Source organism: Nelumbo lutea, chromosome 7 (genome assembly GCF_056320005.1).
Source record: "Nelumbo lutea isolate HS-2025 chromosome 7, American lotus-T2T, whole genome shotgun sequence".
NCBI classification, from domain to species: Eukaryota; Viridiplantae; Streptophyta; class Magnoliopsida; order Proteales; family Nelumbonaceae; genus Nelumbo; species Nelumbo lutea.
Genome location: NC_142690.1, coordinates 27,804,423 through 27,818,901, shown reverse-complemented (window position 1 = coordinate 27,818,901; position 14,479 = coordinate 27,804,423). Strand labels below are relative to the sequence as shown.

Below are 14,479 nucleotides of genomic sequence, written 5' to 3'. Positions count from 1 at the left end.
AGAGTCAAACAATGCCATAAGTAAAACATGATTTCCTATTTAAGAACTAAATTTACATATAACACAACTTTCCATTTAAGAACTAAATTTGCAAATAACACAACTTCCTATTTAGGAATTGAATTTACACATAAACTAGGGTGATCATTGTTGGCCCGACTTGGAAACCCAACCCAGCTTAACCCATAAGTTTCTAGGCTTAGGCAGAGGTTTTTAATTTGTGAGTATGGCTGATCTACAATATAATATAATATATATTTTAAGGATTCGACTATGATATTAGAAAGATATGATATCTAAAAATTTTTTGACCAGTCAGCTGATATCATAAACATGGTAGCCAATCAGGGGTTATTTATCAAAAATCATGGGTGGGTTTTGATTCTACAAAACTCTTCCGATAACGTCTCTTTACACTTTTTTCTCTCTTGTTTTTTATTTTTTTCACTTTAACTCTTTTAATCAATTATTTTTTCATAAATTATTTAGCTCAAACTCATGTATAAATGACATGAATCAAAATTAGAGACTTTGTGATTGTTATCTAGTCACCGGGAGAGGAGGGAACAAATCTAGTTTTCAATGAGGTTGAAAGGTTATGAGAAGAGGAAAAAACCATTGAACCTTCAAACAATAAAAAAATTAGTTTCTAAACTTTGAAAGTTAGTTTCTAGTCGACTATCATGGCAAAGCAAAGATTTAAATATTGATATGATATGTTCGATATGAGGCGTATCATATCGGTATTAGTCAATAAGGGTATGGGATAAATCATTTGTATTGGACCAATATGAATGTGTTGACCTTTATCGCATTGTATTGGCTGATACACACTAATATGGGTCGATGCACATGATATGCTACATCTCTCTTTATTATCTAAGTCTCGATAAAAAGATGCACAAGGTGATCTGAACTTAGTTTCACCTAATACACACCCACCCTTTGTTGGAAATTCTAAACCACCAAGCCATGCTTCATTATGTAATAAAAATGAAATAAACTTTTGTTTCCATATGCAATTTAAACAAAAAATATATTTATATTTAACTACTCTAACTAAAAATTCAAAAAAATATATATTTTATAAACTAATAGAATAAATAATCTATCAAATCCACATTTATATAAAAAGATAATTTTAATATCAAGAATTTTACATAAATAAAATATTAATAATAGAATAACTATTTTAATACTTAAAATTTATAAATTTGCACATGATATGCATCTTAAAATTTTTATACATTTTTAAAAATTATTAGCTAATATTTTGATTTAATTAATAAGTAATAACAGAATATTTATTATTTAAAAAAAATAAAAATATTGTTTACAAAATATTGAAGAATATAATATTAAATTGAATCTATCAGATCCACTGATCTATCTAAATTTATATATTTTTTATTTTTTGTTTATATATATTGTTTTTTATTATTAAGCAGATGTAGATTGAATCTGATTACATAAACACTTTATTCAAATATATGATAATTAGATCAAGTTTTGAAGTTTCAAGTATTATTAATAGGTTTATGTACTTAGCTAGACTATTCTTTTTGTAATGTTTTTATTTTTTTGGCATATCTTTTTTGTTCATTTATCAAAAGAAAATGTAAGATTTAAATAGAGGGAATTGAGTGAGGTGAAAAGTAGTAGCTCCACAATCTTATTCATATCTTTAATATAGATGTGTTCAAGTTTTTCTATAATTTTTTTTTTGTATTTCTATATGTAAAAATAATTTTAATATGCCACACTTTCTTTTTGTTTAATATGATAAATATATGATATTATACATGTGTCTAAATGTTTTTTGCAAAACTTATGTATTTTTTATATTTTATTATTTATTTATGACATTAAAGGTTAACAAATTTGACCCAAAAGTTGAACTATTGATCTTTGCTAACCAATAAAATAATTTCATTTTTGATCAGTTATAAATTATGTATTTCATTTTCACTATTAATAAAAGTAATTCTTTTTTATTACACATATTTTTTTAGTTTGATTAAAAAATCATAAATGTGTATAATTTTTTTCTATATTTTTGTAATTTTCTATATTTATTTCTATTTTAAAAATCTTATTACCTAACTATGATTTCATAGTTTGATCAATTTGTTTCGGATGGTTGAATTTCTTAGCCACCACTTGGTTAAAGAATAGTTTTATTTTTGAGTCAGTTTTTAAAACATATAGGTTTATATTGTTAAAAATATTGACGTAGATCTAATTAATAGCATTTATTAGTAAAAAAACTTAAATGTAAGATTTAATAAGAGAAAATAAGAGTTAATATCTTAAGTATAAGACTTAATGAGATGGAAATTAATAATTGAAGTTATATTTTCATCCCTTACTGTTAGAGATGGACTAAATACACAAATGTAGATATTTTAGTAGTCATAAAAATAGCACTAAAGTTATAATAAAATGGCTTTTATACCCTTTCTCAAACAAAGAAATAAAATACCATTTTAATCTAAAAAAACTTTCCTTTGACCAACCACAACCCATTGAATTTTGAATTTTGATGAAAATTCATATAATTGGTTAATACTTTTATGATGTTGGATGGTTGATTGGTAGAGTACCTTGGACCATGTGTTATTCATCCATTGAGGTTAGCTCTCATTTTCAGAATTTAAAAAATGCAAGAAAACATGCACCCACTCAGCCATGCTTCCATACGGAGATGGGAATCTTAGATTTGCTCTTCACACCAACCTTAGAGGACATTGCAGTCGTATATTCGGAATATTTGTTATTTATAACATACAAGTATGGAAGATATTACCGATGTGCGGCTCCCACGTGCCATGAAGTTGGTGTGAACTGTGAAAGATCGCTCTGAGGTTGGTGTCTATTGACCGAGGCCGGAACACCTTTGCCGTAAACAGCCACATGGATTCGCAAATCGGCCTTCGTGTTACCTGTATTCTACTGCAGTTATTCTGCCGATACCAACTCCCGAGTCCCGAGGAATTGGCGTGGAAGTAGGTGTAGTTGGTCCCACTCACCAACCCACCAGTTTGCCAACCTCCCAGTCCCCGCCAATCTAGTGGTGGATGTGAGGTCCTACTCCCATTCCCTCTCTTTCAATTGGTGGTTTGGTGGGCCCTACTCTCATTTTCTGTTCACCAAATCCTTTGACAACCGCGCAACCGTCAAGATCCCACAGTACATGACGTGCGCCTTTTTACATTCTTTATTTCTTTAAAAGAATTAGAACGGAATCTCGCCTTACAGACATCCACCGTGTATTGGGAACATCCACTGTGTGAAGCGCAGATCCGGTCTCGTTATGTTCTTGTATCTACGCTCCCATTTTAACGCCTCTGATCTTTTTATTCGTAAAACTTGCCAACCTGTCTAATGTTTCAGTGATCAGACCATCTTTTTTAGCCATCTGATATGGACATTTTTGATATACTCTCTTTTCAATCTTAAGCTGATTTGGTGGATTCTGATGCTCTAAACATGGGACAAATGGCAAGTTAAAGCTTACAGGTCCGAGCAAGTGTTGAAATTCTCATCTTGCCAGCTGGCAACATTGGATCCCGTACACATATTTTATCATTCACTGGGAGATGTCCCCAATTAACGGCTGAGATGTGGTGTAAGGAACGCTCTGTGAGGTCATTGCGATACTGGACGAGGAAAAAGCCGAGGAGCCGAGGAACCAGTTAAACTAACTAGTTACCACCAACCAAAATACTGTTTCTCTCTCCATTTTAGCCCAAATGACCAAATTTATTTACATATATATCCGACGCCAGAGCATTTGCTTTTGCGATTTGATTCTCCGTTTCCACGTTTTGTCGGTGTTGTGCTGCTCTGGTTCTGCTTATCTACTGCTGCATCTGTGCTCCAGAGAGAGAGAGAGAGAGAGAGAGAGAGAGGGAGAGACAGAGTGAGAATGAAGGTGATAGATAAGATCCGGGACAGTACCTTGGACGGCCGGGTGGTGTTCTCGTTCGAGTTCTTCCCGCCTAAGACTGAGGATGGAGTCGACAACCTGTTCGAGCGGATGGATCGGATGGTGTCTCACAACCCATCCTTCTGCGACATCACTTGGGGCGCTGGTGGCTCTACCGCCGATCTCACCCTTGAGATCGCCAACAAGATGCAGAACATAGTCTGCGTCGAGTCCATGATGCATCTCACCTGCACCAACATGCCTGTCGAGAAGATCGATCACGCTCTCGACACCATCAAATCTAATGGGATTCAGAACGTTCTTGCTCTCCGTGGCGATCCTCCTCATGGCCAGGACAAGTTCGTCCAGATCCAGGGCGGTTTTGCTTGTGCTCTCGACCTGGTAATTCAAACTAAATTCGTTCAGTTATAACTGCCACCGGATCCTGAAAATTCAACCTTTTTTTCAGTAATGCACTGTTTTCTTTTACAGGTGAAACACATCCGAGAGGAGTATGGAGATTACTTTGGAATTACTGTTGCTGGTTATCCAGGTCTGATGCTTTGAATTGTTATAATTTGTGAATCTTCATCATAATCTCCAAAATCAGATGCTGTTTCAATGTTTTCTGCTCTCAAGATCTGAAAATGTCTTCTTGTTTTGTGAAAAATATCTCTTTAGAGGCACATCCGGATGTTATCTCAGAGAATGGAGTGGCCACTTTGGAAGCATACCAGAATGATCTTGCTTACTTGAAAAGGAAAGTAGGTTAAATCTCACTGCCACTATCACCACTGTCTCCTGATTAATTCGATAACCATTGGCTTTCCCTGATATTTACTCTGATTTTTCTTCAATTTAGCTAGGAAGGTGCTGTAATGGCTGCAATTAAATGCCAATACAAGATTCATATTATATTCACATTTCTCAAGGTTAAACCATTTCACTTCTTAATAACGGCTAAGTCAATATGTTTTCAGCATGGGTATTGAATGAAGAACTGAGAAGCTTGGCTGTAGTTCCTTCTGATTTGCCCAACTTATGCTAAGTACTTGGTGTAACTTGTTGCAATCAAATGAAAATCTACCTACCTATCTAAAGTACACCATGGGGGTGGTTTCTGTTGCCTTTATCTTATGTCAGGAATATGCTCTTGCCTCTTATTATGGATAAGGGTAAACCTTTTCTTAAGGCTCAGTTTGGGAAGAGTACAAAAACAAATATATACAGTGCAAATATAGGTTTAGAAATACAAAATACAAATTTATATTTGTACTCTTTCCAAACTGAGCCTTAAGGAGTAGACTTACCAACAGAAGGTGGAAAATGCATAAAATATGTTGGAAATTTCCAAGGATGAGAACATTAAATACCTTCATTAGCTGTGTAATAATCACATTATAGTTCTGATTTTGGATTTCTATTCTGCAAATAGCTGTACTGCATCAACGATCCATTGCAACTTTACCCTTTACCATCTTCTATATATTCACTTCGTTTATCTTTTGCAAAGGCTATATCAAGTGGACTGTTCACAAATTTTAGTTTCTAAATTCTAGTGGAAAGTTGAGAACCTCAGAGAGCATTCTGAATGTTTTCTAGGGTAATTATTAGATAAAGTGGTTTTTGGAAGGTTAAAAACCTTCATTTAGATAGATGGATTTGTTCTTTCATTATCCATACTGCCAAATAAGATATTCTATTTTCAAACGAATCAAGTCCCAACTGCATGCTACATAAAAGCCCCATATTCATGGGTTCAAGAGAACTGTTTTTCCATCTGATTGCCGCAGTTTTTCTTTTTTGTTATTTTCTGTTTTGATTTTCTTATACCTTTTTTTTTTTGACAAATTCTTCAAGTTATTACATTATACTTTATTGATAAAAAAGTTGTTACCTTATACTGTTCCATTTGTTGTGCAAGGTCTAATCTGACGAATATTTGATAGTTTTAAGTGTTCTCCTTTCTGCTGCATATTTTGTTTGTCCCCATATTCATGGTGATTTTTCTTTTGTAGGTTGATGCTGGGGCAGATCTTATTATCACTCAATTATTCTATGACACTGATATTTTCCTGAAGTTTGTGAATGACTGCCGGCAAATTGGAATAAAATGTCCTATTGTTCCAGGCATTATGCCAATCAATAATTATAAGGGTTTCTTGCGCATGACTGGTTTTTGCAAAACGAAGGTATGCTATCTGCTGCTAACCAGTATTCTGTAGGCGAGATTCAGGCAGAGATTAAATATAGTACTGAGAAAATGAAAGAATATGTATGTCCTATATTTGACTTTTGTGCTTATATAGGTATATCCTTTTTATTACCAACCAAAATTTAAATGTCCTGTTTGTTACTTTGTTTTTTATATACCAAATGAATAAAAAAAAAAAGAATGCTTTATTGCCTAGGCACTTGCCTCGACAACTATGATTTAATGCAATATTTTCATTGTAATTGATTAAAGAAAAAATTGAAATAGATCTCATTCCCCATCTTAGTGGCCTTTTAGGTGGTGCTTTTCTTTGTTTTAATATGTAATATTTATATCTAATATCATTTTGCAGATACCTTCTGAAATTACTGCTGCCTTGGAGCCTATTAAGGACAATGATGAAGCTGTTAGATCCTATGGAATTCATCTTGGAACTGAAATGTGCAAGAAGATTTTAGCTCATGGGATAAACACATTGCACCTGTACACACTAAACATGGAGAAATCAGCATTGGCTATTTTAAAGGTTATCTAACGTTTCTCATTATGCTTGAACATGCATAATATTTTCTTATGCTTTCATGTTATATTTGACTTGGATCCTTATTAATTTTTTTTTTTTTGGCAGAACCTAGGATTGATTGATGATAACAAAATTTCAAGATCCTTACCTTGGAGACGCCCTACAAATATACACCGCGTCAAAGAAGATGTTCGCCCAATTTTCTGGTATTTTCTGTCTTCAATAATCTGGGATTGGTGAGATGCATGTAGTTGATTGAACCCTATTGGGTGTTTAGGTTGATTACTTGAATAGTGTTTGATGTTCCCTTGTGGATGATGACAGGGCTAATCGTCCAAAAAGTTACATATCTAGGACAATTGGTTGGGAACAGTACCCACAAGGGCGATGGGGTGACTCTTGTAATGCATCATATGGAGCACTGACTGATTACCAGGTAGATGGGATTTTCCTTGTTTTTCTCATTTCTATTTGTAATCCATGCTTTATAATTTGCATAGCATTGGACCAAGGCTTTTGGGCTGGTCCCATTCAAATTTTATCAAATCATCAACCTCATCATCATTACCATCCGTGCCTTATCCCAATTATATATGGGCTCAGCTACATGAATCCTGTTTTGCCAATTCGTCCTATTGAAAGCCATGTCCACAGTCCACTGTTAAATTATTAGTAGTTAAATCATTTCTTACTACTACCCCCTAGCCCCTTCAACTTGTACCAAATCACCATAGCTTTCAAGGTGGCAAGGTGAGGCTAGGCGACCATGGGGTGCCTGGGTGCCTAGGCTTTGCCTAGGTGATGGAATCTAAAAATAATAAGCCTATAGATTTCTGCCCCTCCTGAACTAGTTTTTTTTTTTTTTTTTTTTTTGTAATCTTCCTTCAAGTAGGCAAAACAAAATATTAGAGTTACAACTTACAAGTTAGAACTTAAAAGAACTGAAAGGGGCATAGCCCCTAAAGAACCTACGAAGAAAGGGGGGGGGGAGAGCCCCCATGTTATACCAAGAAAAGCTAGGGAACAAATACTAAAATAAAAGAAGAAAATGAAGAAGAAAAGAAGGGGATAGAGCCCTGTTTCAGACACCAATGATAAGGAAAAAAAAGGTAAAACAATGCAAGAAATTTAAGAACAAAAGAAGGGGGTGGAGCTCCTGTTTCGGTCCAATAAAATGATCCAAAAGGCTTGGGGAAAAGATAAAAAAAAAAAAAAAGAAGAGGTAAAAAAATGAAGTGTAGGTGTAGCTACTGTTTTAAACCAACAAAAAAAGGAAACAGAGCATAAAGCAAAGGATTGTGCGGGGAACAGTGGAGGATTCTTGCTCTTTCCTCTTCCTTTGTTTAGTTCTCTTGTCAAAGTGAAATCCCCGAAGACAACGCTTGTTTTTACTTTCCTCACAACAAAAAACATGATGACATGCAACAGGTTCTATTATAAAAACTAAAAAAAAAAACAATAAACTATTGTATATTTCATATTTGTTTTTATTTAATAAATATTGTATATTTTATATTTGTTTCTAGGCGCCCACCCAGTCGCCCAGGTATGTGCCTAACACTATTTTTTCCTAGCGTTTGGGCGAGGCGCTCCTTGAAAAGCCCCCAAGTGTCTAGGCAACACCTTGAAAACTATGCAAACCACTTCTAATTGTTACTGTCGGTGGTCTTCTATGCATGCGACCATACCATTCTTAGTCTACTTCCTCTAATTTTATCACCTATTGGGGCTACTCCTAGGTTCCTGCGGGGGACTTCATTCCTGATCCTATCCTTTTGTAGATTTTCTGTTCATCCATCTTAACATTTACATCTCTGCTACAGTCATTTTTTGGACATGTTATTTCTTGACCACCCAACACTCTACTCTATATGACATTCCTGATGCTATCCTTTCTAGAGTTTCTGTTCATCCATCTTAACATTTACATCTCTGCTACACATTTTTTGGACATGTTATTTCTTGACCACCCAACACTCTACTCTATATGACATAGCTGGCATCAAATCCTCATCCTGAGCCCCAAATTGCACCCTACCTGTAAATATAATCTGACATGTTACTGGCCTGCTATTTTCCTTTCTTCCTTAATTCCAATGCTATATTCACTTTTTTCCTTTCCAAGTCATTTACTCTTGTGTTACAGACTTACCGTATATGAAAGCACATCTGCTATTCTCTTATATATCTCCCTAGGTACCTTTATCATCTAAGAATAGGATTTGGCACTAATGTTTGGATTTATCTGTATTTTTTAACTGTTATCTCATATCTTGTTTTTAGTATTTGACAACCTAGGTTTTCTTTTTTTGTTCTTATAGAGTTCTCTATTTTTATGCAATAACTCAGGTCTAATATGTGGAGATTCTGGTCCTTTCTGTATATCGATGGTCATTAGTCGGGGGGGGGGGGGGGAGGGATAGGATTTTGAAGTAGTTAGGGTTGATATTGGGCTGGAGCTAAGCCTGGGTGAAAAGAGTGAAGGAAACTTGAGAGAGGAATAATAGATAGAACAAGAGGTACTGAGGTAGAAGTAGATGAGGATGATGCTATTTGTAATGGTTGTAATCAGGGTGGATTCATGTTATTGGTGATTGCTTATATGTCATGGCTGTTAGTTATCCTGCTCCATTTGGTTTGTTGGGGTTGTTGACACATTGTTTGGTTGGCTTGTGATAAATTATCGTGGCCTGATAAGTTTATGCATTGTTGGCAAGATTTTTTTACTCTCCTTTTTAGTGCATTTTTCTCCATGAGCATTTCCAGGATATAAAGATTTTAACAAATCAATCTAAAATGAATTTGAAAAGTTGGGTATGTAATTACTGAAAATGATACCAAAAGCATGGTATTAGCATATGAAAATTGAATGGGTTACTTATTGAATTTATATCCATTATCTAGATCCCAGAAACAAAGATCTCAAGTCACTGTTTTCTTTGTTCATTCTCATGCCCAGTCCAATTCTGGGTATCTTAACCTTTGGCTCCATTTTTACCAATGGTCCACCTTGAGCAAGCAAACAACTAGCCTGCCTATGCCTTGATGTTGATGGATGAGCATTTTTTAGCACCTGCAACCAAAGCCACCACTCAAGCCTCATTCTTCTAGGACCAGCCATGTGGAGTTATTTGTGCTTGTCTCCATGGGGTCAAACGTCCTTAAGGCATCCATGCCAGCATTCCCTATTTATAAACAGTGATAAAGATATTCTTGATAACAAGTTTACCAGAATATGCTCTATGTAAAGACTGAAAATTGTTATTGATTATTGGAGAGCTGTCATCACAGCCATCACCATTTTGTGAGAGCTTGTAAAATCTAAGAAGCATGTAAGACATTTTATTTTTTACAGTGCCACTTATATCCCCTCCATCTCCATCACACATGCTTTAAAAAAATAGTATTCATAAAAAGATAATAAAATTTATGTTTAACTTTTATAAGTACATAAATTAGTCATCTAATGCATTTAACCTATCTAATAAGGTCTATTCACTTAGCCACCATTAGTATACTAACTAAACACAGATTTTACATGTCAGTTGAGGTATGAATTGCCTAGGAATCCAACTTAATGCTCTATTGGCATATTACTCAAGCTTGGTTATAGATGTCCCTCTATTCAAGTTTCTCTTTAGCTGACTTAGTTATAATTTGGAGTGCTATAGCTGTATCCTCTCCTTCCTCCCTTGTGGTACAAGAAAGTTGGGTACCACCGCCTCAGCTCAGGGTGAAGCTAAACTTTGATGGAAGCTCTTTGGGTAATCCAGGTCAATCGGGAGTTGGGGGTGTGTTCAGAAATGAGGATGGAAAAGTCTTGGCCCTTTACCTAGGCCCAATTGGAGTGGGAGATTCATTAAGGGCAGAAGTAATGGCCTTACTTCAAGGTTTGAGACTAGCGAAACAATGGGGAATGCAGCAATTAGAAGTGGAAGGAGACTCCAAGCTGGTAATAGGGTGGATGCAATCTGGAAACTTGGAAGTTTGGTCTCTTAGATGGCCTCTAAGAGAGATTATTAGCTTAGCAAGGGAGAGTGGGGTGCACTTTAAATGGGTAAGAAGGTCAGCAAATGGAATGGCTGATACTTTAGCTAAGCAAGGAATTACTAGGGAGGCTTTGTTTTTGGGCTTGTTTGTAAGTTTTTGTTTTTTTCCATCCATTTTGTGGGTGGTAAGTCTCTAATCCTTTCAATTCTCTAATGAAAGTTAACATTTCCTATCAAAAAAATATAATAATAATGATACTTCTTTTCTTTTTTATGTACATGATATTGTTAATATCCTACAATACAGAACTGGAAATATTATTTGTTAGAGGTTTTCACTTGTTTAGTAGCCAACCATTGAACCCTTTTTGAACTTTTGTAACAGTTTATGCGGCCACGTTCACGTGATAAAAAGCTTCAGGAGGAATGGGGTGTCCCATTGAAATCTATTGAAGATATACATGAGGTACACCGTTTATCTTCCAATTTATCTTGGTCTTTTGTATTTAAATGATTCTTGGTTATGTATAACTTTACATGAGATCAATGCTTTTCTTGTATTGTGTCACCAGAGGTTCATGAACTACTGCCTGGGCAAACTTAAAAGCAATCCATGGTCTGAGCTAGATGGGCTTCAGCCAGAGACAAAGATCATAAATGAACAGTTGGGAAATATCAACTTGAAGGGTTTCCTTACCATCAATAGCCAACCAGCAGTAAATGGCGAGAAGTCTGACTCTCCAGTTGTTGGTAAGTAAATATAATTTGTATATTATTTGTACAACATGTTTGTTTTTCCTGAAATTAGGGGTTATTGCTTGGTAGACGGTAAGATTTGGGCTGACAAGCATGAAAAAGCAGGCTCAAGCCTGGGAATGGCCACCTTATGCTAAAATGCATGAGGTTAGGTTCATATCCAGTCAGTGATAGAAAGGCGTGCCTAGGCTCAGAAGTAAGGCACATTTCAAGGCTTGTGCCTTGCTTAGGCCCAGGCACTGCCACTTTACAAAAGTGTGTGCCTGGTGTGCCTTATGCCTCATCCCAGCAGTGGTGGAGCCAGGAATTTTCTCTTTTGGAGGTGGGGGTGGGATATGTTATTAGGGATGGCAATTTTCCTCATCCCCGCTTTAACCTGACATTGGAGGTAGCATATATATGTCCTTAAAATATATTTTATATTCAATTCAACTCAAATAGATGTTAACCAAGTGCTAAACCAATTTAGATTAATTTTTTTCCTTTCTTTTAAGTAAATCTCTTCCCAGTCTTTTTTTAATTAAAGGAGTTCAGGGATTCGGGTCCCCGATGGGGAACCTGTCTCCATCGGGGATCGATTTGGAGGTTCATTTTTCTCCCTAATAGGGATTGAGTATGGGGATGGGGAGTTACATACTTAGAAACTGGGAATGGGTATGGAATCCATCCCCATTTCTATTCCTACAAGTCATTTAACTTTTTTTGGTTTAAATGGAAAAGTTATAATAAGTCTACATTCACGATAGAAAGCTTGGAAAATAGAGAATATCCAAAACAATAGATTTTTTGTTAAAATTTATATATATTTAATTAATATTATTTTAATATTTTTCATTTTTTTGAAAATTTTGAAGTTTTTCGTTTTGTTTTCTTTTTTTTTTTTTTTTTTTTTTTTGTGCCTTGCATCAAAGAGGAATGCATTAGGTGAGGGCGCCAAAAGCTCCTTGTGCTTTTAAAATATTGTAGCCAGTCCATCCTTCCCAAGATTCTGGATAGCAGCCAGCATTGGGTAATGACATTTTTTATTTGTTTTTCCTGGAATTGTGTTCTTATGAGTTTGTTATGATATCATTATGTAAAGAAATGCAAATTTCCGATTCATTGTTCATCTATCATGTTAATTTGTCTCTATGAATCCAAATCTATGTCTAAGATACATGTTATTGCTATGAAGTGTAAAGCCTGCTCAAGAAACTCAAATGCATAATAGAAAATATATTGCAAGTTGATGAGAAACGAAATGGAATTCCTAGTAATGTTAAAGAATTTTTAGGATAAGGGTTTCTTACCTTGTATTGGTTGTTTCCCTGAAAAGATTAGCCATTGAAAGTTTTAAATTTATAATATAAAACATGTCAAAAAAAGAAGCGCTTCCTCTTGACACGTGGCAACTGCTTTGAGGCTTTGCTTCATGAATAAAGGCTAATAAGACATAAAGGCTAATAAAATCACTAAATGGCCCCCTACCTGCAACCTGCTCCCTTGTCAGTGGTCTCTCGTCTCCCCAAATGAAAAATCCTGTTTCTACCTTCGGTTACACAATTTTCTTGAAATGCAATTAGCTGGCTTCTATATTCGATAAGCAAGATGCTTTTATTGTTACTTATCACTTGTTAACTAGTTCTATGAGAATAAAATGATCATTTTAATTATTTTCTGTCAAAAGAGAACCAATAAAAAAAGTATTCCTGTGGAGAGTGAACAAAGAACATTTTATTGTGGTAATTGAAAGAACTTCAGGATCCAGAATTCTTTCTAGAAAATGATTACCAAGTGTAGGGTTGGATTCTTCCTTTTGGTGGTTTATGGTCTGCTTTAACCCACTTTAAAGTCTGAATTTCTTTACCTATTATGTTGGTAGGATGGGGTGGACCCGGTGGGTATGTATATCAGAAGGCCTATCTAGAGTTCTTCTGTTCTCGTAGAAAGTTGGAAACTCTGATTGACAAATGCAGCAATTTCCCATCTTTAACCTACATGGCTGTGAACAAAGATACACAATGGATGTCTAACGTTGGCGCAAGTGATGTGAATGCGGTCACATGGGGAGTCTTCCCAGCAAAAGAGATCGTCCAACCAACTGTAGTAGATGCAACAAGCTTTTTTGTCTGGAAGGACGAGGCCTTTGAAATCTGGTCCAGGGTATGGGCATCCTTGTACCCTGAGGGTGACCCATCAAGGAAACTGCTAGAGGAGGTATTATCTGTGTGCTGTCTTTCGATACATTTGAGGCTCGGTTTGGAAGGAGTACAAATACAAATATGTACAGTGCAAATACATACAAAATAATAGAAGGTATTTTGCACTCTACATATTTGCATTTGTACTCCATCCAAACTGAGCTTCCAAGGATTATTGGATTTGGACCAACGTATGGCTGTGCTTTTTTGCAGGTGCAAAGTGGTCACTTCTTGGTCAGCTTGGTGGATAATGACTATGTCAATGGGGATCTGTTTGCTGTTTTCAATGATATCTGAGATTACGTGCTATCTATCGATTCTTTCAGTTGTAGCAGGGCCCGCTTAGGAAGTTAATTGATTGCAACTAGTATTACACGCTATGTAGGTTTGTTGTTTGTGTTGCATTATTCAATAACACGTGACATTTGAAATATTAATTATTGTCTCCTCCCAAGTGCACATTGCATTAAGGGGCAAAGCTTAAGGTTTTATCTTTTAAACAATTTTATATCTAATAGTATGTTCATTTACATGTTCTTTTTCTTTCTTTCTTTTTATTTTTTTGGCTTGGTGGTTTTTTTAAAAGGTCATTTACGTGGGTTATGAATTCATTTATCCATGTTCTTTTGATTATCAGGTAAGTTTTATAATGACTTTTTTGCTCATAAAAAACCAATGTTAGAATGGACAAATTTGTCTCATTATGTTTTGTAAATTTTTCCTATTTAATGAAAAAATTATTTATCCACTTTGGAAATTGACTATTTAGGAAAACTAATTTCACCCTAGGGTCCAGAGTCCAGGCCTAACCACATTAGACTTTTGGAATGATCTGGGGTTCTGAGTTGCAGCTGCACTGTATGTCTGGGGTCTTTGGATGCAAATGAT

The 14,479-nt window shown here is 35.3% G+C and overlaps 1 protein-coding gene across 1 annotated transcript; it reads left to right on the top strand.

Annotated features, from left to right (window-relative positions):
* The first annotated feature begins 3,701 nt into the window (after positions 1-3,701).
* LOC148845856 (methylenetetrahydrofolate reductase (NADH) 2-like) lies at positions 3,702-14,134 on the top strand. The gene is made up of 11 exons (XM_088953920.1): positions 3,702-4,330; positions 4,421-4,481; positions 4,610-4,692; positions 5,947-6,120; positions 6,496-6,669; positions 6,772-6,872; positions 6,991-7,102; positions 11,041-11,121; positions 11,228-11,405; positions 13,273-13,607; positions 13,805-14,134. Exons 1-11 carry the CDS (start codon positions 3,929-3,931, stop codon positions 13,886-13,888), a joined length of 1,785 nt encoding a protein of 594 aa, XP_088810046.1. The 5' UTR covers positions 3,702-3,928; the 3' UTR covers positions 13,889-14,134.
* The last annotated feature ends 345 nt before the right edge of the window (positions 14,135-14,479 follow it).

Excerpts from the sequence above, each read along its gene's own strand:
- LOC148845856 (XM_088953920.1), top strand. The coding sequence starts at position 3,929 with ATGAAGGTGATAGATAAGATCCGGGACAGTACCTTGGACGGCCGGGTG. Across the intron at positions 4,331-4,420 it reads TTGCTTGTGCTCTCGACCTG|GTGAAACACATCCGAGAGGA; the intron begins GTAATTCAAACT and ends TTTCTTTTACAG. Across the intron at positions 6,873-6,990 it reads GATGTTCGCCCAATTTTCTG|GGCTAATCGTCCAAAAAGTT; the intron begins GTATTTTCTGTC and ends GGATGATGACAG.